Source organism: Martes martes, assembly GCF_963455335.1.
Source record: "Martes martes genome assembly, chromosome: 14".
NCBI classification, from domain to species: domain Eukaryota; kingdom Metazoa; phylum Chordata; class Mammalia; order Carnivora; family Mustelidae; genus Martes; species Martes martes.
This window is the reverse complement of record NC_137902.1, coordinates 28,152,901-28,176,968: the sequence shown is the minus strand read 5'-3', so window position 1 is coordinate 28,176,968 and position 24,068 is coordinate 28,152,901. Positions and strand designations below refer to the sequence as shown.

General features: G+C 45.3%; 1 protein-coding gene across 3 annotated transcripts in view; it reads right to left on the bottom strand.

Moving 5' to 3' along the window:
- Positions 1 to 24,068, bottom strand: part of DNMBP (dynamin binding protein) — a 110,850-nt gene that overhangs the window by 38,590 nt on the left and 48,192 nt on the right. Inside the window, exon 4 of one of the 3 annotated variants that reach the window (XM_080822362.1) lies at positions 17,292 to 19,298. In XM_080822362.1, the coding sequence (XP_080678488.1) occupies positions 17,292 to 19,298 (2,007 nt within the window). Of the gene's footprint in view, positions 1 to 4,201; positions 6,410 to 16,965; positions 17,059 to 17,291; positions 19,299 to 24,068 lie in introns of those variants that run through there. The other 2 variants (XM_080822364.1, XM_080822363.1) reach the window with 2 other exon arrangements.

Sequence of the window (24,068 nt, the reverse complement as noted above, 5' to 3'; positions counted from 1 at the left end):
GCTGGTCATTTGTGACTCGGATGGGTATGCCCCTCATGGCACCTGCCACACTCACGGCTTTCAATCAGCATATGACATCAGCCGGGATGAAAAGCTAATGTCTTGGACTGACTGGCAGACATTTTATTCCAATAGTTCGAATCCAGCCTGAATCCAGTCTACAAAGATATCATGTTCACACACCTACAATGAAAAGAAACCTTGCCCCACAGAGTCCTAAAACCTGAACTATGTGTGAACACGGGCAAAAGTGCCTTCAAGTCTATGCTGCTTTTTCTCACCTTGGGAGAAAACACACACACACACACACACAAGATTTTCCTGGATTCTGTTGTTCCACTACAATTACTGTCCAAACTTTAAAGGAATTGCTTCTCTATCTTCATCACCACTTCCCTCCTAAACTCCTTGTAATGTGCTCTGGGCCCTGCTGCCACCTCTTCCTCACTCTATCCACCAAATGCAAGGTCTTTCTTTGGTCCGTACCCCTCCCCTATTTTTGCAGCGTGTCACTCTGGCTACGCCCCCCTCCATTTGAAGTGCCTCCTCCAACACCCCTCACACAACATTTTTTCTGCTTTTCTAAGTTCATTGACGTGGAAGGAACTCATAGCTGTGCTTCTGACTTCAACCCTGAGAGCACTGGTCTGGGCTTCAGGAGACCCTGGTTCAGTTCCTGAGCTAAGGATTGACTTAGGACAGACGTTTCAATTTCTCTGAGCTCCATCTCTTTGGTTACAGAAACAGTGGGTCAGCTTTAAGTGTTTTTCAAACATTTTTTAGCTGTTGCTGCCACACTTTACACTGTGACTCAACATATACATAACACATAAGATATGTGTGTGTATGCATACACTCACAAAAGTATGACATACATGCATACTTTTACTACATCAGATGTGCTATGACATTTTCTATTTACTTCTATTTTATTTTTCAAAAATGCTAGTTGAAACCCACCAAATAGACTTTAAGACCCAGTCGTGGTGGTTACCCATTATTTATAAAACACAGGACTTGCTGATGTGTAGTGATACAGGATCCGACTGTGGCTCTCCAACCCTGGACCTCCAAGCCTTGACTCTCACCTGGATTCCAATGTCCTATTTCTCTCTGGAAAAGTCCTTCACTCCGATATCCTAATATCACATAACTCAGTTAACATGGAATTCAAAGCACCAAGTCCTTTCCCCATCATAACCACTTCTGTTACTAGCAAGTGTAAAATCTTCCTGCTGACTCTTGGTCTAGCAATGGGAGCACAGCTTACATTGTTACCGACCTCCCTGTTGAGAACTATTAGCAACTCTGGGTAAGGCATTTTTTAAAGTAACTATGTGAAAGGCACTGGAAAGCAACCAAAATCAGGCCGAAACTAGAGGAGATAGGACTCAAAACAAGCAAAGCAAACTAGGTAAGATCCATATTTACCCAATTCTTATCCCCTGAAGTCAATCCCTAGTCTTCCAGAATGTGGGGGGGATAAAGCAAAAATGTTAAGTCAACAACTGGCAATTTTCTTGGGCTGAAGAGTCAAAGGCTCACATGTGGGGCTATGAAGTGTTTAGATATTATGGGAAGTCTGGAAAAGTATGGAGCCACGCAGACAGCAGCCCAAGATCCGTGCAGAAACTCCCCTCAAATCCCTGAATGCTGCCTGCAGGTGCTGAGACTCCAGGAAGCCGGCAGAAAGCAGTACCAGCTGGACGCCAAAGAGCCCAGCAGATACTCATTCACAACTGTCTGGGGCTGAGAAGACGCAGCCTGAAATTTGAGTCCCTTCAACTTAGTAGGCTCAATAAACACTCTGGTTTTCCACGGAAACCTCAAAAGAGCCATCCCTTAGGACTAAGGCCCGCCTCCCAGGACGAGGAGCCGCACCCTAGGACTAAGGGCAAACAGACCTGCCCTAACAACACGTAAGACTGAGGCTGTCATAGGAGAATGACTGATAAGGCAGGTGAGGGAAGGGACACAACCTGATAGAAGGACCTGGTTTCTAGCTCAAGAGACAGGCTGGAACAGCCATTAAACAGGGCTTTGTTTCTCAGATGGAGCAGGGGGAGGCGGGGGAGAGTGGAAGAGGTGGAGGGGATGGGGCGCTCCCCTTGGGTAATCACACCTGCAGACACAGAGTCTGAGGGCAGATGTCCCATGGTGGGGGGGGGGTGTCCATCTGGATCTCAGGAGAGAGACCTGGAAGTGATAGGCTGGCGGAGCAAATGATAAGGGGGAGGGGAGGTGGGTCACCAAGAGACAAAGAACTCATAATTCATGAGCACCTACTATGTTCCAGACATGTCATTAAGTGCTTTATTTATGTTCTCACACCAACACAAGGTAGTACTATTCTCATTTTATAAATAAGGAATCCAAAGCTCAGAGAGGTTAGGTAATTCACCTGAAGTTACATTATTAGTAAATGATGGGGCTGAGATGTGAACTCAGGGCAGAAGACAGACTCCCACACTTGTCTCTTTCTTGAATTACATGTTGTAACTGTAACATTCAGGAAGGGCAGTGGTATGTGTGTGTGTAAGACAGCCAGCAAAGTATGGTAGAAAGCGAAAGGGTTTTCGGGCAGACTAAGATTCTGTTACAGGTCAAGGAGGATACTAGAGGTACAAAAAAGGGGTGTCAACTGAGCGAAATACGAACACACCATCAAAACTCCAGTCCTTGAATACAGAGAGAGTTCTAAAACTGGAAATGACAGAAGGTGGGACTGAGCTACTGTTAGAGAGATCACAGGGCAAATTTCACCACTCTGGAGAGAAGGGTTTGACTCTCATTAAGTCAGAGAGTAAACACACTTATTACACTTAAGAGGCTTAATACAATAAGGAACTAAAGATAGGAAACAAAGTTCATCTAAGGAACAGATGTGGGAAAAGGGAATAGGACCAATACAAAAACCAATGTAAGGAATCATAGAACCACTGTGTGTGTGTGTGTGTGTGTGGTGGTGGTGGTGGTGGTGGTGGTGGTGGTTTTGAGCTGGAAGGAATTTAGAGGTCATTCAATCCCTATCATCTCAGAGCAAAAATGCACCTAGAAAAAGTGGCTAGCTGCTAAATACCTCGGTCTCCCAACTAAAACCGGGTTCGGTTTCATTCTTATCTTTACAAATGCAGGTGGAGAGCCTGATTTATCCAAAACAATGTCCTGGAAATTCTAGTTTAGTCAAGCCTGTGCTGGAAAACCACAGGATAAACCACCAGCAGTTAGGGGATGTCAAACCAGGGACATACCACGCCCCCGCCAAGAGTGAACCTATTCTTAAGATCTTGGTGAGAGACTTTCCACTTAGGAGGAAGTTGTGCGATAGATTTTCTAGATCCTTCACATTTTCTGACTCTAACCCTTATCCTCTGGTCATAACCTACACTCCCCCAAATTGGCAACCAGAAAGTTGGCCTGGCAGGAGAACAGCACATACGTAATCAAAATAAAGGTTTAACAGGGAGTCCAGAAATTACAAAAAACAACAACAACAAAATAAAACAAACACAGTTCATTTCAGAGACCTGGAGAAGATAAGCTGGCAAGAAAGAAAGAACCTCTACATTACAAAAGACTCAATTAATACTCACGTTACAGATAACTCAGTTTAGGGCTAAAGGAGATGGAGTAATTTGAATATACAAAGCATTGTGTGCTTGAACAAAGCACTATGCAGAATATAATCTTCTGATTTCCAGAAGAGTTGTAGTGCTCATCATTCACGCAAGATTTCTGAATGTCAAGACATGAACACTCTATAAAACAAGTTAAATCTTCTTTTCCCTAATGTCTAAACTATAGGGATTGAGAGAAGGAACATGTCAGGAAAATAAATTATCTCTTGGTGCCTCGATAATGAACTTGCCATCCCAGAAGACCAAAAAAAGTTACAGTAAGAATGGAAAGATATTTGGGATTAAAGATGCCTGACAAAACTGAGAATGGAAAGTTCCCATGAGAACAGGGTCTCGTTCTGGAGGCCACGGTGCATATGTATAGCACTGTATACAGTCTTGCTCCATGAAGTGCCTCCCAAAAGGATTAAATCTCTAAGGCTGTTCTCATTCAAGACACACTTAAATAAGAATTTCGAGGGTCAGTTTCCTTAAGTGGATGAGTGTTCCTAGTACCTGGTATAACCACCCCTTTTATCTATTTTCATGTTGTATCCTTCTCAAAAGGATGGCTGAGTTCATACCTTGGGTTTTCTTCCTGTTTTGAACAAATTCTGAGCGCCTCAGGCTGCTGGGGGCTGTGCGGCGGTAGCAACTATTCCTTTTCCAAGTCTCCAGGCCATTTTTCTTCTCTTCCTCAAAATGCCAAGTATTCTTCCCTAACCAAGGGCCCTGAGAAATGCCACCATGGTGTCCTCCCGGGTCCCCTCTCATCTGCCGATCCTGCAGACTATCCGGGAATGTGCCTCTGCTCCCAAGCGCTGTCTTTCCTGCTTTGTCAATGTCATTATCCTCCCAATTCTTCATCTGATGCACAGAATCTGTCCCTCTGTAATTCTGAAATTTATACTCACAGTTTGCAAATAGAGTATCGTAGCTTTTATTTTCCATATCAAAGTCACTCTGAGCCAGCGCATGACTCTTTGCTTTGGGACAGATTTTACCATTTTGATAAACCTTTCTGTCCCTTTCATAGTACTTGACAAATTCTTTACCTTCATTCACTCCATCCAAATCTAGGAAGTCCACAGACCGACCATTAGTATAATTCCCAGGAGCCTGACATAAATTGTTGCGGTTTCTATAATAAAAATTAGCTTCTTCACAATCCTCAGGATTATAATTAAAATTCCTGTGGTCCATGTGCCACTTTTCAGGTTGACCACAATTCCCCCCAGAATCATCCAAACCACTGGGGCGAGTGCACCATTCAGTTTCTTTGGAGTCCTCAGGATCACCATTCAGATTCTGACCATCTGTGTGGCCATTCACGTCCCCATACCCTCCAGCTTTCCAGCTTTCTGGGCTGCCTGTAAGCCAGTTACCCTTAGTCCCCGGGCTCAGATTCCCATAATCCATGTTTTCTGAGTTCTTGTAACCATCACAACTCTGAGCCGTACTTCCGTAGTTCATACAGTCCTTTCTACTTTCTTCCGCTTCCTCACAGTCCTCGTAGCTTGGTTCACTCTGCTCAAAAGCCCAGTATCCACAATGCCTTTTTCTGTAGGGCCGATTCTGCCCCAAGGTCCAGTGTCTGGAATCCAAGCTGCCTTCTCTGTAAAGTCGATCCAGCCTTGTAAGGTCCCTCTTCTGTAGACTCCTGTGGTCTTCATACTCCCAGCTGGAGCCCCAGTGCCCTTTCTTCTCCGCTTCTCTTTCTTCTCTAACTTCATGGGTCTCACACATGTTTGGTGTGTGTAAAGACGGGCGTTTTACTTCCTTCTTCCATGGGCCTGGGCGGGGCTGAAATGTGGACAGGTGCAGGTTAGCCTAAGGCTGTATCCGTCCTTCTGAAAATGTCTCCCAAGGTGTGTGAGACACTCTTCTTGCTCCTCCAGCTGGAGCACAGAGAGATGTGGAGCTATTTCAACCTCAGGATCCAATCAGGAAGCTGCTATATCTTTCCCCACAGAGGCCAGAAGATAATTAGTAACCAGTGTTCATGTGATTGGAGTTGGCAGCTTTGTTCGGTGTTTCCCTCAAGCTGGTCAAACTGGCTTGGCTGCTTTCTATGCTGAAGGTAGAAGCACTCTGCTGTTGGAAAGGTCTTGCAGAAAAACGCAGAGTGAGGGAGAACAGCCCCCTTTAAAAGCCCAAGGTAAGGTCCCATAGCTCTTCTGCCTCTTTAGGTATTTCGGTCATCAACCAGTGGTATAAATCATGTTTTCATACACAGCTCAGCACAACATGTGGACGTTCCCCATCCTCCAAGTTGGGCTTTCTACTCCCTGGACGTTTGAAACTCTGTGGATCTCCCTTAGTGAGAGGCAGAACTCTTCCTCCTTTGAGAGTTTGCTTTTATGGGAGTCAGGTTACAAATCAAATCACAAGTGGTTTCCACTCCCACCTGCAGACACACGGGGACATCCCACTGGAGCAAGAAAGAGAACTTCCTTTTTACTCCGATCGGGTGTATGGGTCATTTTCAAACTGTCCCCTAGAAGAACGTGGTTACGTAGGCTTTCACACTTTCCTTGATACTTGCCATGGCAGAGAAGCATGAAGACCATTTCCTAAAAATCTCTTTCCTATCCAATCATCCAGCATATTCAGGAACTGGGGAAGAAGGTTAGAAAGCAGAAAGGTGCAGATAAAAATACCTATTTGAATCAAGAAACATTAGCTAGGCGCCCATTATAGGTGAGGTATTGTAGAAGAGAGAAAACATGGGCAAGTTAGCCCCTGCTTCTTGCAATGCAGGAGCAACACTCAAAGGAAAATCCAATGTGACAAGTTCTATAACAAACACAGATGGCTTTGGCGAGGGAGCAGAGTCCTGCTGGGGCAACTGGAGATTTCGCAGAAGGGGTGGCTTTTGAGCAATGCCTTCAAGCACGAGCAGAATTTCCACAGAATTAGGAAATGGGGAACAGTTTGAAGGACAGAGTAAGTAGAAAAAGTAACAGAAGATAAGGCCGGAGGGGTTGACTGGGGCAGATCCCAAGGGACCTGAATGCTGTTTACCTCATTCAAGGGGGAATACCAGGCTCAGAGCCAGGCTTTGGTAAGATGACTCTTCTGGCTACTGGGTCATCTACTGGATGCCCAAGAATGATTCCCTGAACCTTCGTCTAATCCCTATTTGTGAAAAAATACACAACATAACTGTGAGGAGACCAGGGTTATGCCCTTTGTCAATAATGAGATGTTTACTCTTGGACAAACCACTTACTCTCCCGGGGACTGAATCTACCCATCTGTAAAATGAGACAGCTGGTCCCCAGGACTCCCAATTCTTCCAGTTATAAAAAATCCGTGGAGCTGTTTTCCTCGATACTTCTTCTTCCTTTCCTCAAATACCTAATGTGCCAGTAGGCACCTCTGGTCAGGTGCCCCAATGACAGTCTCTGCTTCCTGCAGTTCTTGCCATCTTCCAGAGCAAATCTCTCTCTCATCTCACCCATGTTACTTTATTACAGTTGTTTATCTCCATTTCTTACACTGAATGCTCCGTGCAGGTGGGAACCATGTCTAATTTATAGGCACGCGCCAGAGGCCAGGAGAGGGCAGGCTAGCTTAGGAGTTAAGAACACACCTCTGTGAGCCCTGGGTGCGAGTCTGACCCTTGCCACTCACCAGCTGGATAATCTTGGGGAAGTTACTAAACTCTCTGAGCCTGTGTTGTCATGTTTTCATCTTAAGCGCAGAAGACAAGACATTTCTGTGGAACATGATTAATTCTAAAAAGTATCATTATTGAGGAGTTCTCACTACCTGGAATTTGAGACACTTTTGTTCTGCCTCCCATATATCTCACGCAGGAACAGTTTACAAGTGTATCCCAAAACCTAAAAGTACGGAAGGCGGTGGAAGATCCTGGAACTTGCTCTGGCTTTGGGGATGTGGCATTGAGCCGAAACTCCCTTAGAATTCCTCTTCAGACACTCTGAAATCATCACGGTATCTGGCAATCCCCCAGGACTTCAGGTACTCATCTTCAATGATCATTTCTTCAAATGCCACCTTTCTTTCTTTTTTTTTAAAGTAAACTCTACCCCCAACATGGGGCTCAAGCTCACAACCCCAAGACTCTCCTGACTGAGGCAGCCAGGTGCCCCTGCAAGATCCCCTCTCTGAGGACGGGCCTCGGCTCTCATCCTCATGCTTCACTTCGAGGGTAACTGCGGCCACCGCCCCCATTCAGCGCAGTGACGGGGCGGCGGGGGGGGGGGTGCTCAGGGGGTCCCCTCATTCATCACACCCATTTGCTCCAGGAGCCCCTCCCGCTGCGCCGCCGCCCAGTCTGCAGTCCCTCGCACCCACGCCCACTTGCACAGTGGTCCTCTCCTGAGCTCACTGCAGGGACAGGTCTCCTCTCGTTCACCCTGTCTGCTTTCCAGCTTTCAGAAAATGACTCCATCTCTGGCTTTGCCAGAATACTCTTCCTCGCTGGGATTTCTGTTTCCAGTCACGGTCAGCGGCCTGAAGCAGGGGGGAGGGAAGCGGGTGGAGCTGGCCGGCCATTCTCCTGCTCTTCTCTCCCCTTAGCACCCTGCAGGCCCTGCAGCCACAGATCACTGGGGCTGTTTCCTCTCCTGACCACACGTGGGGTCGGAGCTCTCTGGCATACCTGCCCAGTGACATGGCCGTGTGTCCTTGGGTCCTAGGCTGCTGTGGTACCTTGCTTTCTGCCTTTTTCCTCTAGAAATCATTACCGGTTCTTCATCCTTTCCCTATCATCTACCATCCTAGTGCATTTGTACCCATACACTCTGCCTTCCCTCCTGTTCAAATGGAGAAACGGTCTCTGCTCCGACAACAGGCCAGTCTCTCCGCTGGTTCACTGGATCCCACTCCTGCCCAGCCCCTCAACAGTTGGTGTTCCAGCAGTTCGCCACCCCCCCCACTTCTGCTTCTTCAATGCACCCGCTCTAATGGATCAGTCCTGCTCACTCGACTACCTGCTTCTCCTTGGCTAGCCCATCTTCCTGTCCTGCCACTCGCAAACACCAGCGTGTCCCGGGGCTTCTCCTAGATCTGCAATCACCTGGCACACAGCAGGACTTCAGGGAGCCTGGATTTGACTGGAAATGTGGTTTCCACCCTTATCCAGTACAGCTGCCTCTTGGCCTAAGGAAGAGCTGTCAAGGAGACAGCTCTGGCTAAAGCTACTCAGAGGGCGTCCGTGGTGCTACAGCCTCTGGTGGTGTGGACAGAGGGCCTGCTAATGAAGGAGAGGAAAGACCCCTAAGACCTAAAGGTAAGCTCCCTGACAGAGGCAGGAAGGAAGCACTAATGAAAAGAGACAACTGGGAGAAGGAAAGGCAGGAGCAGGAGTCTGGGAGCACTGTAAAAGGCGAAAAAGGCTGGAATATAGGAAAATAAGAGGTGTTTGGGGGAAATCTGATATGCTTTGAAAGGTGTGTATGCTCTTAATGTGGCAGGCTGTGAGAAGCATTTAAGATGCCTCAGGCTTTAAGCCTGGTGGTGAACTTAAAGGGCTAGGAGTTAGGTGAGGGTTCAAATAGAGAAACTGGAACCTTGAGCAGCTTGGGGATGTGGCTAGGATGAATGGGTAAGCGTTTTGGAAACTCGCGCAACTTCATGATAAGCTAGCCATCAGAAGTGGATCTGCAAGGAAGGGTTAAATATTTTTTCAAAGCATATCAATACATATATGCTCTTGTAGTTTTCAACAAATGAGAGTACTAAAAAATGTTATGCTCGGCATATGTTATTTTGGAAGTTGGCAAGGGCCACTCGGGATCCCTCCTCCATGAGCACTTGAATTTCTGAGTTTTTCAACTGCTGCGTCCTACCACCTGCTCTCAGAGATGGAGCAGTCTCTCCTTAAGTTGAAATGCACGGACACCACAGTGGGGCGCAAGGACAGCCAGGGACAGAGCACACAGCCTGTTTAAGGAGACTGGCCTGAATTCGAACCACAGCGCGACCGCTGACCAACTGTGACACTCTGGGACAATCTCGGCTTGCCCATCTGTCAAACATGGGCAATGTAGAGGATTAGAAAAAGTGCTCAATGACCCAGCATATTGTCTGACAAGTAGTAAGTGCTCAGTTAATTCTAATTACGGTTAATGCCTTACTCTTCCAGTTCCTTCTACTCCTGGGGAAGTTCAGTGCCTGGGCCGCCTTTTTCTCTATCTACACTTTATTTTTAAAAATTTTTTAAAAAAGTAACCTCGTTAAATGTCTCTTTAAATAATATCTCTGTGCTGCCAAAATGTCTTTGTCACTAATGCACGTCTCCAGCCCTCACCTCTCCCCTGAGCTCAGGGCTGTTATCAAACTGCCTAGGGAACACTTGCACTCAGATGTCTTACAGACACCACCATGTGACCAAAACCGAGCTCCTGACTTCTGTCTGCCCTGTCCTACCTCCCCCAGCAGCCAGTGTCTCCCGCTGTCTTCACCATGAACTGAGAAATTACTGGCAACTCCAGTCCTTCCAGTTGTCCAACCTCAGGGTCATCCTTGACTTTTCTCTCACACCTCACACCCGACCCACCAGCAAGTTCTACAGGCTCAGACTCAAAATGTCCCCAGAACCACGCACTCTGCATCATCCCTGGTCTACTGTCCTGGTACAGGCTGCCCAGAGGGACTCTAACATTGTACATCAGATCTCACCACTCCCCTGCTCTAAACCTTCCCATGGCTTCTCATCTTACTCTCAATAATGAACCATAAAACCCACACCTTTACTCTAATTGAACTGCCCTCCTTGCTGTCCCTCAAACACTAGATGCACTCTGGTCTTTGCTGTCCCATCTGCCGGTGACGATTACCTCCCCTCCACAAAATGGCTTGGCTGGCTTCCTACAATCATTTGGATCTTCACTCAAATGTCACTTTTCGGTGAGGTCTTCCCTGATTTCTTAGCTTCTTCTGCCTTCTAATTCATATACATGTTTCTGCTTGCTTACTGTTTGTCTCTCCCCTCGAGGGCAGAGATCACGGCTCGGAATACAGCAGGAACTCAATACTGGCTGCGTAAATGACTGCCCCAGAGTCTTTCTGGGTCTTGCTACGTCTGGGAAGGAGAAGGGTCAGAAGTGGCGCACTCAGGCGGCCTCGGTGTGGCAGGAACGCTCACTGCAGAAGGTCCCATGCTGGTGGGGGGGGGGGGGGGCGGGCAGGCCCTTTCCCAGGTCCAGCAAAGCCTCAGTGAAATCTGAAACTGACACTTAAAATCTCTGGATGTAGTCCAGTTTCTCCACCCCTCTGCCCGGAGCTGGGGGTGAGGAAATGTTCACAAAGCCGTACTGCAAAGTTAAGAACAGTGATTCACAGGTTACTTATAACTAAGTTAACCATTTCAAGCTACATTTCTTGATGTACGTTAAAAGACCTGTCGTAAAAGGAAAAGCAGTTTCAGTCCTAAATTCACATAGATTATTAATGCCTTCTGACTCTGTTTGCTGTTTTATACCAAGATAAAATCCATTACAAGTAATGGAGCTAATTTTTACTGAGCCAACACCCTGAATCAGATGTCACAAGTCAAGGAGACTTTTTTCCTACGTACTGACGAACCAGAAACAAAGGTTATTAATCCTTTCACATAAACTTTTATATCTTGAAAGACCACAAATGTTTTGGCTATTTAACTCCCTTATCTTTTACTAGTTTGAGAATAAATTTTTTTAAAAAATATTTTATTTATGTATTTGACAGAGATCACAAGTAGGCAGAGAGGGAGGTGGAGGTGGGGAGAAGCAGGCTCCCCACTGAGCAGAGAGCCCCGATGCGGGGCTTGATCCCAGGACCCTGAGATCATGACCTGAGCCTAAGGCAGAGGCTTAACCCACTGAGCCACCCAGGTGCCCCTAAGAATGAATTTTTAATACCTGAAGCATTTCAAGGAATCTTCAGAATAACAAATTGCTCCCGTATGTAGAAAAACTAGACTTTCAATTTTTTAAAAATCTGGCTAGAATATATTACTTCAGTATAAAGATCTTATTGTTCCATATCAGCAATTTTCCTATTTGTTAACTGAATGGCTCTCTTTAGTGGGCCTTAGATCTCAATCAGTATCTTGCTGAAAATGTTCCGTTCCTAAAAAAACATGTTCTGATTTGATTTGCAACCGTCTTTTAAAATTATCCTGAGAGTCTCTGGTCAACATCCCTTTTCATAGTACCTTAAAGGGAAGAGAAGCTTAGGAGCAAGGTTCCTGATGTGGAGGAGACTGGCTCTACACCTTACCATCCACTGCACTGATTCAGAATGTGGGGTCCTTGCTCATAAGAGAGTAATTACGGCCATGAGTCAGAGGCAACAAGACAAACAGTGACCTCAGTAAATACAGAGGTCAGTATCCCTAGATCACTAGAGTCTGAGAGCTACAGGAACATGAATGATACTGTGACTACAGCCTTTTTATTAATCAATGGATAGTCAGTGCCTGCCTCCTAGTATGTGCTCTAGAAGTATTTGCTGAGTAAAGAAATGAATGTACTTGTCCTTTTGAGGCAAGGGAACCACTCCTAGAGATAGAACAGAACTGTCACATGCTGAAATAAGATTCTCTCAGGGCTACAGGATATAGTCCTAATTAGGGGCTCTAAAAGTGATGTGTACTGGTCTAGTTATACCATGGGGTATTACCCACCATCAAAGAGAATGAAATCTTACCATTTGCAACGATGTGGAGGAGGCTAGAGGGTATTATGCTAAGTGAAATAAGTCAGAGAAAAACCAGTACCATATGATTTCACTCATATGTGGCATTTAAGAAACAAAACAGATGAACTATAGGGGAAGGGGAAAAAAAACAGAGAGGGAAGCAAACCCTAAGAGACTCTTAACTACAGAACACAAAGAGTTGATAGAGGGAGGTGGGGTGAGATGGGCTGAAAGGGTGGTGGGGATTCAGGAGTGCACTTGTGATGAGCACTGGGTATTGTATGTAAGTGATAAATCACTAAATTCTACACCTGAAACCAATTTTATGTATGTTATGTATGTATGTTAACTAACTTGAATTTAAATGAAAACTAGAAATAGATCATACAATAAAAATTAACAACTAAAAAACATAGAAGTATGTACTAGGAAATCTGAAAGTCTGTGGGTTAACTCTACGCGTTTCCACTGCTCTGGAAGTCAACCCATTTATCAGATTTGAAGGTACTGTGTTTTAAATATAGACCTTAACTTATTAACCAGCAACTCGTTTTGACTAGAAGCTCTTTGAGGGCAGAGAGCAGATCCTTGTTTATTACCCTGCCCTTAGCATAGCGCCTGGCGCACAGCAAAAACTCAACCAACATTTGCTGGGCAAATGAGAGACTGAATTGAATGCCATCGTGAAGCCTGCAAAATGGCATCTCGTTCCCCAAAACACTTTAACCAGAGACACCTCCTGCTCTTCTACTCTGACTCTATGTGCTAATTCCAAATTTGAAACTCCAAATTCTCAGAGCCAAATAATGGCTTATCTGAAACTATCAGGGATTTGTGGGGCTCTGGGAGGCTCAAGTCGGTTAGGGGGCTGCTTTCAGCTCAGGTCATGATCCCAGAGTCCTGTGATCAATCAATGGCTCGAGCCCCCATCAGGCTCCCTGCTAGCGGGGAGTCTGCTTCTCCCTCTGCCTTTGCCCCTCCCCCCGCCGGTGAGCGTGCTCTCTCTCTCTCTCTCAGATAAAAAAAATCTTTAAAAAAATGACACAACTATTGGGGCTTTTTAGTTCTAATAATTGAAGTTTGGGTTATTTGGGTCAATCCTCTCACAGAAAAAAAGTTTAAAAAGTTGGAGGAAATATAAAAAAAATCTTAAAGCTATCAATACACTGACAAGATGGTAGTGCACCAGACAAACTGAAGGAAAACTGGAATCCAGACAGGTAAAAAAAAACACAGAAATGGCACTGCCCTTTGGGCATTTGTCCATCCCAGAAAATGGAACATTTGTTTCAGTGACCCTCTCAGGAGAAGGGGTCAAAAACTCAAACCCCAGGGCCTATCCGAGGAGAGAAGTCTAAAAAGAGACCTTTTGCTAGAATAAGCTGGTAAGATTCCAAAGGACTCTTGAGAATGCATCAGAATTAGAACAGCCCTCCTGCAAAATTATAGTTGGGGTTCCAAAATCCTGGTCGTCCCTGGAATTTTAAGCCTTGAAATCAGTTTCAGGTAACTGAGCTGGGACTAAGCAGTGCTTCCCTGTGGGAATACCTCCTCAGCGTTTCTTGGGAAATGTGTATGTCTTCCTGAATCCAAAGAAAAATCAGTCAAGAAATGTGGAACATGAGAGAAAATACTATAATTCTCCTGTGAGAAAAAAGCCTAGTAATAAAGGTAGACACGTTACTGGTTCGAAGGAATCCACCGACATCAAGTTGAAAGCAAGAGCCGAAAATACTGACACACATAGTAAAAGATTAAGGTTGACCAGGAGGACAGTACCAGGAGAGAATCGATCAGTTAGATCTAATCAGTTAGTTTTGCTTGTAACTGTTGCTACGCTATGAGTGTGTTTATAAGTGTTTGTGTTCGTGGCCCTGCGTCCTGCTGACAGTGAGTCATGCAAATCAAATAAATATTAATAACCTTATTTGTACAGCACATTTTATACAAATCTTATGAAGTGACTGTCCAAGAAATATCAAGTTTTAGAAGCAAAATAAGTCCTTAAATTGGCAATCCTGACAAATGATTCTGTGTAGTGTTAAATCTTGCTCCGAGGGGTGAATAATGTTCCATTATTTGAATACTTGAAACCAAAAATGTTTACCCAGTGTTCTCCAGGGCTTAATATTTGCTACAGTTTATAGTTCTTTAAAATATTTTAACAGAAGATTATAGAGAAGATGTGAATATTAATAGTGAATCATTATGTTCTACACTGATATATATCAATTATACCACAAAAAAATTTTAAGATATGAATATTGCCAAAATTTATTGTCTAAATTTTGAATTAGCAAAACAACATTTATTTCAATAGGGAAGTAAAAATCAGAGCAAGTACACAAAATATTTTCATTGTTTAAAAAAATGAGCTTACCCGAAACAACATATACCCTAATGGCCCCATCTAAAGATGCTTTTAGATACATTCTTAACTCAATCAAAATCAATCCAAGATGGGAACTCTGTCCTATGCCTAGAACACTAACAAAATAAAGATCAATACTCTTAGGGCAACTAAAGCTTTGTGTATTTAAAATCTTGTTTTCAGAATAACTTTTCAATACTAATTGTGGGATTATTTTACAGTTTTGATCACAAGTAGGCAGAGAGGCAGGAAGAGAGAGAGGAGGGGAAGCAGGCTCCCTGCTGAGCAGAGAGCCCAATGCGGGGCTCCATCCCAGGACCCTGAGATCATGACCTGAGCCAAAGGCAGAGGCTTAACCCACTGAGCCACCCCTATTTTACAGTTTTGAAATTTTTTGTCTAACTTTTATTTTATGTGAATATGTCCTTTTAATGTTTTCAAATGTTTCGTATTTATTTTCTGATTTTGATAAATAATCTATAGTTATGTAAGACATTAAAGTAAGGGGAAGCTGAGTGAAGGGTAAAGGAGATCTTAAATTTTTTGCAACTTTTCTATAGATCTTAAATTATTTTATATTAAAAAGCAAAAATATTTTAAAGATTTATTTATTTATTTGAGAGAGAGAGAGAGCGCGCACAAGCAGGAGGGGCGGAGAGAGAGGGACAAAGTATCTCAAGCTGACTCCAGACTGAGTGAGGAACCTCACACAAGGCTCGAACTCACGACCCTAAGATGAAGAGTCACTTACCCTACCAACTGAGCCAGTCAGACACCCCTAAAAAGTATCATTATTGAGAAATTCCCACTATCTGGAATTTGAGACACTTTTGTTCTGCCTCCCATGTATCTCACGCAGGAACAGTTTACAAGTGTATCCCAAGACCTAAAAGTACAAAAGGCAGTGGAAGATCCTGGAACTTGCTCTGGCTTTGGGGATGTGGCATTGAGCCGAAACTCCCTTAGAATTCCTCTTCAGACACTCTGAAATCATCACGGTATCTGGCAATCCCCTAGGACTTCAGGTACTCATCTTCAATGATCATTTCTTCAAATGCATCTTTTTTTTTTTTTTTTTAAGTAAACTCTATCCTCAGCGTGGGGCTCAAGCTCACAACCCCAAGACTCTCCTGACTGAGGCAGCCAGGTGCCCCTGCAGGATCCCCTCTCTGAGGACGGGCCTCGGCTCTCATCCTCATGCTTCACTTCGAGGGTAACTGTGGCCACCGCCCCCTGTTCAGCGCAGTGACCGGGGTGCTCAGGGGCCTGGTTCCCCTCATTCATCACACCCATTTGCTCCAGGAGCCCCTCCCGCTGCGCCGCCGCCCAGTCTGCAGTCCCTCGCACCCACGCCCACTTGCACAGTGGTCCTCTCCTGAGCTCACTGCAGGGACAGGTCTCCTCTCGTTCACCCTGTCTGCTTTCCAGCTTTCAGAAAATGACTCCATCTCTGGCTTTGCCAGAATACTCTTCCTCGCTGGGATTTCTGTTTCCAGTCACGGTCAGTGGCCTGAAGCAGGGGGGAGGGAAGCGGGTGGAGCTGGCCGGCCATTCTCCTGCTCTTCTCTCCCCTTAGCACCCTGCAGGCCCTGCAGCCACAGATCACTGGGGCTGTTTCCTCTCCTGACCACACGTGGGGTCGGAGCTCTCTGGCACACCTGCCCAGTGACACGGCCGTGTGTCCTTGGGTCCTAGTCTGTCGTGGTCACCTTGCTTTCTGCCTTTTTCCTCTAGAAATTATATCTTATGAGAGTTGGCGAAGACGAATGAAGTCTCCTGAAGCTGGTCATCCTTAAATTGAGGGACAGAATTCAAGTTTCTGAATGTGCAAGGTGGGAAGCAGTAAACCGCAGCAGTTAAAAACAGGAGCTCCCAGCTCTGTCAGTAAGCTACTCCATCTCTACAAATCTTACCTGCCTCATCTATCAAGCAGCCATGTGAATTATCCCAGTACGTTTAGGGTGGGTGGGAAGATTATTTGTGCAAGCAAATGGTAACACGTCCTCACTATGAACAAGTTAATAGTTATTAGCTCTTATGTTTATTATTGAAACCTAGACCTTGGGGCGCCTGGGTGGCTCAGTCATTAAGCATCTGCCCTCGGTTCAGTTCATGATCTCAGAGTCCTGGGATCGAGTCCAGCATCTGGCTCCCTGCTCAACGGGGAATCTGCTACTCCCTCTGCCTCTCCCCCTGGCTTGTGCTCTCTCACTCACTCTCTTTCTCTCCCTCCCTCAAATATACACAATCTTTAACGAAACCTACACAAAGATAAGAGGCATAGTTTTCTTCATGAATCTTCACCTACAAGTCTTTAGTCCTTACCAGACGCTGGTTAGAGAAGGCCGTCATAGTCAGGGACTTCCCATCTGCAGGACCGCTATGGAGGTCTTAGCACAACGGGTGGTATAAATGTCCATGAGGTTTGAGCTGCCTATCTGAGCAGCAAGTGAAGACAGGAGGCTCCAGTGGTCAGAGGATATACTGGGACAGAGCAGTCCAATTGTGGTGACAGAGTAAGAAATGAGGTAATGCAAAAGCAAATCATTCTTTGTCAAAGATGGTAACATCTCTCTTAAAAACACGGGGAGGCCATTACATGGACTGGTAGATGTCAAGAAACGCATATCTATTAATTCCCCATCACTTACCTCTGAGTTGCTGGAGTTCCATATTCAGACTTTCAATGTTGCTTTCATAGAACTCAAGATCCTCAAGAGTTTCTGCCCTTAATGGTTCATCCTGCTTCTCGTCCAGCATTAGGTTGAGCTCTTCTTGAGCCCTGCTACCCACATCTGAGTCCTGTTCCATTTCCTGAACCCTCACCAATACTAAGGGACACTGGGAAGTCTGGTCCAAAGTCTGGTCCACACTCTCAGGGCTCTCCTTCTCTGGGGTCTCACAGCTGAGTCCAGTCCAGGGCAGGAGCCTGGGGGATGTGGGAGCCCCTCTCTGCTGTGCTGAGGGAGGCAGGGGAGCCGGGCGAGAGGGTCGCATCGCCAAGGGTGGTTCAGGCTTCAGGTTCTGGTCAATAAGCACGTGGGGAGAAGTGGATGCTGGAGTACAGGGACGCGGTGGTGGGGGCCTTCGGGCTTTCCTTCTCTCAAGCGGCTCCTGCTGGGTGATCAGCTTTGAGGAACCGCGGACAACGTCCTTCTCAGAGTTAAAGTCCATGATTGAAAAGTGACGCAAAATTCTGTCTGGTTCTATGCCGGGCCCCGACAAGCTCTTTTCAAACTCTATCAGCTGTTGTGTCAACTTGGAATCCAGGTCAGTGTCACTTTCTCCCTGTAAGAGTGCCATCGCTTCGGCTGCAAACACTTTGTCCGACTGACCCGGCTTCACTCCCGATCTCTCTGGTGTAGAACAAAAGCTGGAAGTGTTGTCCTTGGACGCGTGATGCTTTCTAGCACATCTCACCAGGCCCCGGAGTGGAGAGCTCAACTGGCTGGGTCTGACTGCTGGAGGGGCTAGAAGACAGGAGCCACCGTGAGGAGGGGGCACTGGTTTCTGAAGGATTTTTGGTGGGGAGGCCATTCCTCTGGGAGGTAGGCTGAAGTCATCTTTAGTCCTCACTTCGAAGGGAAGAGGGTCAGAGTGCTGCTCTGAGCTGAGGTGGCCCCCTCCTGTTGCAGAGTAACACTGGTTTTTCTGCCATCTGGGAGGAAAAGGTACCTGAGGTTGGGAGGAAACCCCATTGACTATCTCTGAAGGATCCTCTGCAGAAGAGTCTTTGGCAAGAGGCTGTTCGTGCCCCAGGCCTGGGCTTCTTGGGGGCTCCCCTGAGGTGCCCTCATCCTGACAGGAGGTTTTGTTTACTTCATACTCAGAAGTCAGATGCTCCTGGGGAGAAGCAGATGTTTCCGAAATAGCACAGTTGGACTTCTCTGCGTTGTACTCGGGAGATCCGGGTCTTCTTCCCTCCACCACCACCAAGTTCTCCGGGCAACCCGGAGAAGTGTCAGCGGTCTCAGCAGGGCTGCTTTCCTGTGGCAGACCCACGGTCTCCTCTGCTCTTGTTTTAGAAAACAGCTTTACAAATCGGTAAGGAAAGATGCCTGTTCTGCCCTTCAGCAATCCTTCTAGCCACCCATCTTCAAGCGTTCCCAGAATTCGGATTTTATCACCTACCTCAAAATCCAACTCATTCGGCTCCAGGGCTTGGAATCTGTAGAGGGCGATTCCATAGGTCCCCTGCTGGTCCTCATCCTCTTCTGGGCCCCTCTCTTCTTCTCCTGTAGGGGTCTCTTTTTCACCATTAATAATGCAGTCATTATGATTTTCAGAACTTACCAACTCATCCACAGTCCTCAGGGGCCCCAAAAGTTCTACAAAGCCTTCTGGAAAAATGCCTCTTCGACCATCTAATTCCCCTTCAAACCAGCCTGGTTCAGGAACTCCAATAATGGTAATCACATCCCCTTCTCTGAAGTCTAACTCCTCATCCAGCTGGGCTGAAAGCCCCATCAGCGCCCGCGCTTGTCCCATCGAGTAGTCAGGAATCTGAAGCAAGGCACTCTGTGAGTGCCACCGCCGGCTCTGCGAGGACAGGCAGAGCTCCCGAACACAGGATGATGGGAAGAAGCCCCGGGCACCCCAGCAGCTCCGGCCCTGCAGCCAGCTGGCCGTGGGGGCACCATCGAGAATCACTAGGTCACCTAAAGGAAGACAAGCAAAGATAACAACCTGAGTCATCACCCCAAAACAACATTACCATGACTAAATAGTGCAATTCATCATTACAAACATCTATCAGATTCAGGGAAGTGTACCTCTGGAGTTTAAAGGGCATGAAAGTTTCAACAATTTAGTGAACTAAGTGACAATTTAGTGAATTTTGACAATTTAGTGACAACACAATGCACAGTCCTGGAAAGCAGTGCTTTTCAACGTGTGGTTGTACATGGAATCCTGGGGAAGCCCCAAGATCCTTCCAGAGAGAGTCTGCAAAGTCCAACCTATATTTTCTTCATAGACTTTATGTACTTCAGTTAAAATAACATATCACATTCATTTGAATATAAATACAAATATAAAAGTCTATCTTTCTTCTATTCAAGCAAATTATTTTTAAAAATATTTTATTTATTTATTTAAGGTAGAGAAAGAGCAAGAACAGGGGGCAGAGGGAAAAGCAGGCTCCCCGCTGAGCAGGGAGCCTGATAAAGGGCTCAATCCCAGAGCTCTGGGATCATGACCTGAGCTGAAGGCAAACACTTAACCGACTGAGTCACCCAGGAGCCCCTATTAAAACAAATACTAAAGAGATTTGCAAAAATATAAATCAATGATACTCTTTTCACTAAATTTTTTTTTTAAGATTTTATTTATTTGACAGACAGAGATCACAAGTAGACAGAGAGGCAGGCAGAGAGAGAGGAGAAAGCAGGCTCTCCACGGAGCAGAGAGCCCGATGTGGGGCTCGATCCCAGGACCCTGGGATCATGACCTGAGCCGAAGGCAGAGGCTTTAACCCACTGAGCCACCCAGGTGCCCCGTAAATTTTTTTTTTGTTTAGAAATTTTTCATTAAAAATATGCTATTTATGTTAATACGTAATAGGTTTTTTTTTTTTTTTTAAAGATTTTATTTATTTATTTGACAGACAGATCACAAGTAGGCAGAGAGGCAGGCAGAGAGAGAAGGGAGGAAGCAGGCTCCCTGCCGAGCAGAGAGCCCGATGCGGGGCTCGATCCCAGGACGCTGGGATCATGACCTGAGCCGAAGGCAGCGGCTTTAACCACTGAGCCACCCAGGCGCCCCACGTAATAGGTTTTTAAAAAATGAATTGATAAATGTTTTTAAAATTTCTGTTTTAATAGCAGATATTACAAATATCAAAAGACTCACATAAGCAAGAGCTCTTTAGGGTCTCAATAACTTTTAACAGTATAAAGGGCTCTTAGGACCAAAAAGTTTAAAAAATGCCACTAAACACTGTTCTTACTTTCTGTGCCATTGGATTAGTTTATAAATGACAAAGAATATACACATGTCTATTATAATCCTTTGAAAGAGGCTTCCGATCTCTCACACTAACTTTTATTCAATATCAAATATAGAACAACAAAAGAAGTCTTCAGGAATGGTTTCTTTTCTTCTTTTTCTTTTTTTTTTTTTTTAAGATTTATTGATTTATTTGAGAGAGAGAAAGCACGGATGAGCGGGAGAGCAGAGTATCTCAAGCAGACTCCATGATGAGCTAGGAGCCCAACTCAGGGCTCGATCCCACAACCCTCAGATCAGGAACTGAGCCAAAACCAAGAGCTAGGTGCTCAACCAACCATGTCACCCAGGCACCCCTCAGGAATGGTTTTGTTGGAGGTACAGTGTACGAGCAACAAGCTCTTCATTTACTTCCTCCAGGGGCCTTTTTGAATTATCCTTACCCTGTCAATACATTATAATGAAATCTTAAAAGCGTGTGCCAGCACTCAGTACTTTTGTGGGGTTTTTGTTGTTGTTGTTTTTTAAGATTTATTTATTTGAGGTGTGCCTGGGTGGCTCAGTCGGTAAGCGTCTGCCTTCGGCTCAGGTCATGATCCCAGGGTCCTGGGATCGAGCCCCACATTGGGCTCCCTGCTCAGTGGGAAGCCTGGTTCTCTCTCTCCCACTCCCCCTGCTTGTGTTCCCTCTCTCACTGTGTCTCTCTCTGTCAAATCAACAAAATCTTTTTTAAAAGGATTTATTTATTTGAGACAGAAAGAGAGAGAACGCACACACACACAAACTGGGGGGAGGGGCAGAGGGAGAGGAAGAAGCAGATTCCTCGCTGAACAGGGAGCCCAACTTGGGACTGGATCCTCATGACCTGAGCAGAAGACAGATGCTTAACCGACTGAGCTACCTAGGTGCCCCAGCACTTTTGTTTTTGAAAACAGATTCGATGTTTCAGGTTAACTTTACAAAATGTAAGCTGAACAGTTAGCGTCTGCCTTACTGTTGCAGAAGGTGAGATAAAGAAAAGATAGGAGAGGATAGCACAAGTGATTCTGGGGAAAAAGTCAAGCTAAAATTTGGTCTTAGTGGACTTGCCCCAAATTAAAGAGTTACTCTATACTGTACTAAATTGTTTTATAACAAACTCTTTTTTTTTTTTAAGATTTTATTTATTAATTTGACACAAAGAGATCACAAGTAGGCAGAGAGGCAGGCAGAGAGAGAGGAGGAAGCAGGCTCTCTGCTGAGCAGAGAGCCCGATGTGGGGCTCGATCCCAGGACCCTGGGATCATGACCTGAGCTGAAGGCAGAGGCTTTAACCCACTGAGCCACCCAGGCGCCCCAGTTTTATAACAAACTCTTAATTACCTGATGATGAACTGCTCGTTTTGTGGATTATCAGTTTCAACCTTTTCTAAACTTCCCAATCCCTTGACACTTGGTCAACTTTACTTTCATCAGCAGAGGCGATCAAGGAATGTAACCAGCCCAAGTAAGTAAGACCAGGAGAGCAAAGCTCCTGAGTCATGTCAGTCATTTTATAGTCAAGCTTATTTTGAAACTGGATTATCTTTTAGGGTATCAACTTGCATGCTCTTGATTAACAAATTAAGTTAACAAATTAGATTAACAAATTGAGTCTGTCCTATCTTCCCACTGAGTGAATTACATATTCCTTAACAGCGGGTACCACTTTTGTATTTCATGAGTCAGATACAACGCCTTTTGCACAGCAAGCAGTCAATGTCCATTTGATAATGACAACGATTTTCCAACTCCAACTCCCAAATTAATTATATCTTCCCTCCAAAACTGGCTTCAAGCTGCTAGCTTCCCTTTTCCCTCTAATAGCCTCTTGTAAGCCTTTTTTTAAAAAAAGATTTTATGCATTTGAGGACGAACTAGTGAGAAAATGAGAGTGAGAGAGAGAGAAAATGGAGCAGCAGGGAAGGGCAGAGGGAGAAGGAGACTCCCCACTGAGCAGGGAGCCCAGCACAGGGCTCATCCCAGGGCTCCAGAGACCATGACCTTGAGCCAAAGGCAGACACTTAACCAACTGAGCCACCCAGGTGCCCCTCCCTCTAATATCTTCTTGCAGAAACTACTTCCTCTCACTACTTGCTCTTGCTACCACCATAGTCCAACAATCATCATCTCACTCTCTTAAACCTTGCCCCAGACTTTATCTCTTCCAAATGATTCATGCCAAACTAAAATGAGAAATGGACCAATTTTACCACGTTCCTCCCCTGCTCAAACTTTTCCCTCAAGTCATGAAGGCATCTTCCTACTCCCATAGGATTCTTCTCTAAAAATTCTATTCTTATTAACTGAAATATATAAAAAGTAAGTTTGCTCTGGACACTCTCTAAAGATGTTTAATTACTAAACTACCAAAACACTATTTTTATGTTTTTACCTCTGTGCAACCAGGCACCTATGGCCAGTCATACCCTCCCCGCCCCAAGCCAGCCAATACTATCTCACCTATGAGACCCTGTTCCACACAAGGTCACTTTCATTAGCTCCTCTACAAGCCTGTCCATCTAAAACCCTAGCATACTTCTCTAAAGGACCTAGAAACCCACATTCCCCTTGGCCATTTGTAGCCTACAGAAGAAATGATCAACATCACTCATTTTGACACTTGTATTTTTATAACTACACGGCACCTCATGTAAGCTTTTGTACTCGGTGGTAGGTACCCAATACATTTTCACTGATTTGATAGGTTTTACTTAGATATATATATATTTTTTAACCTAGATATTCTTGAAAATTGGGGTCTTGGCCCTCTATTTTTATATTCCTTTAATTTATGACTCAATATCCATTGGTTGGAGCTCAGGGTCCTGAGAGTGTTATAAGTGGTATTCCCCCCCCCCCCCCAACTCTAAGGCTCTTCCATCAGAACCCCGAGGGAGGGGCACCTGGGTGGCTCAGCGGGTTAATTCTCTGCCTTCAGCTCAGGTCATGATCCCAGGGTCTTGGGATTGAACCCTGAGTTGGGCTCCCTGCTGAGCAGGGAGCCTGCTCCCCACCCCCTCTGCCTGCCTCTCTGCCTACTTGTGATCTGTCAAATAAAAAATAAATAAATCTGTCAAATATAAATCAATCAATCAATCAATCTATCTATCTATCTTTAAAAAAAGAAACAAAACCCCAGAGGGAAGTCTTCGGACATCTGACTATCTTCCAGGCACAATGGGCCTTTGGGGAATAAGAACAATAAAAGCTGGCCACAACTCCCACTCCACGGGCTTGGAAATGAGCTGGCTTTCCTAAAGCTGAGGAATGACAGTATCTTCCTTGCTTTGCCAGATCTCCCGGAAATCCTTATCATAGGGCTTGTTTCTCCTATTTTCAGCCAGGCGACTGTTTTGATAAGTTTTATTACCTAGCAGACCAGGATAGCTCTGTTGGCTACTTCTATATTAAAAAAAAAAAAAGGTGGATTTTTTTTTGAAAGTCAGAATTTAGACCCTGAA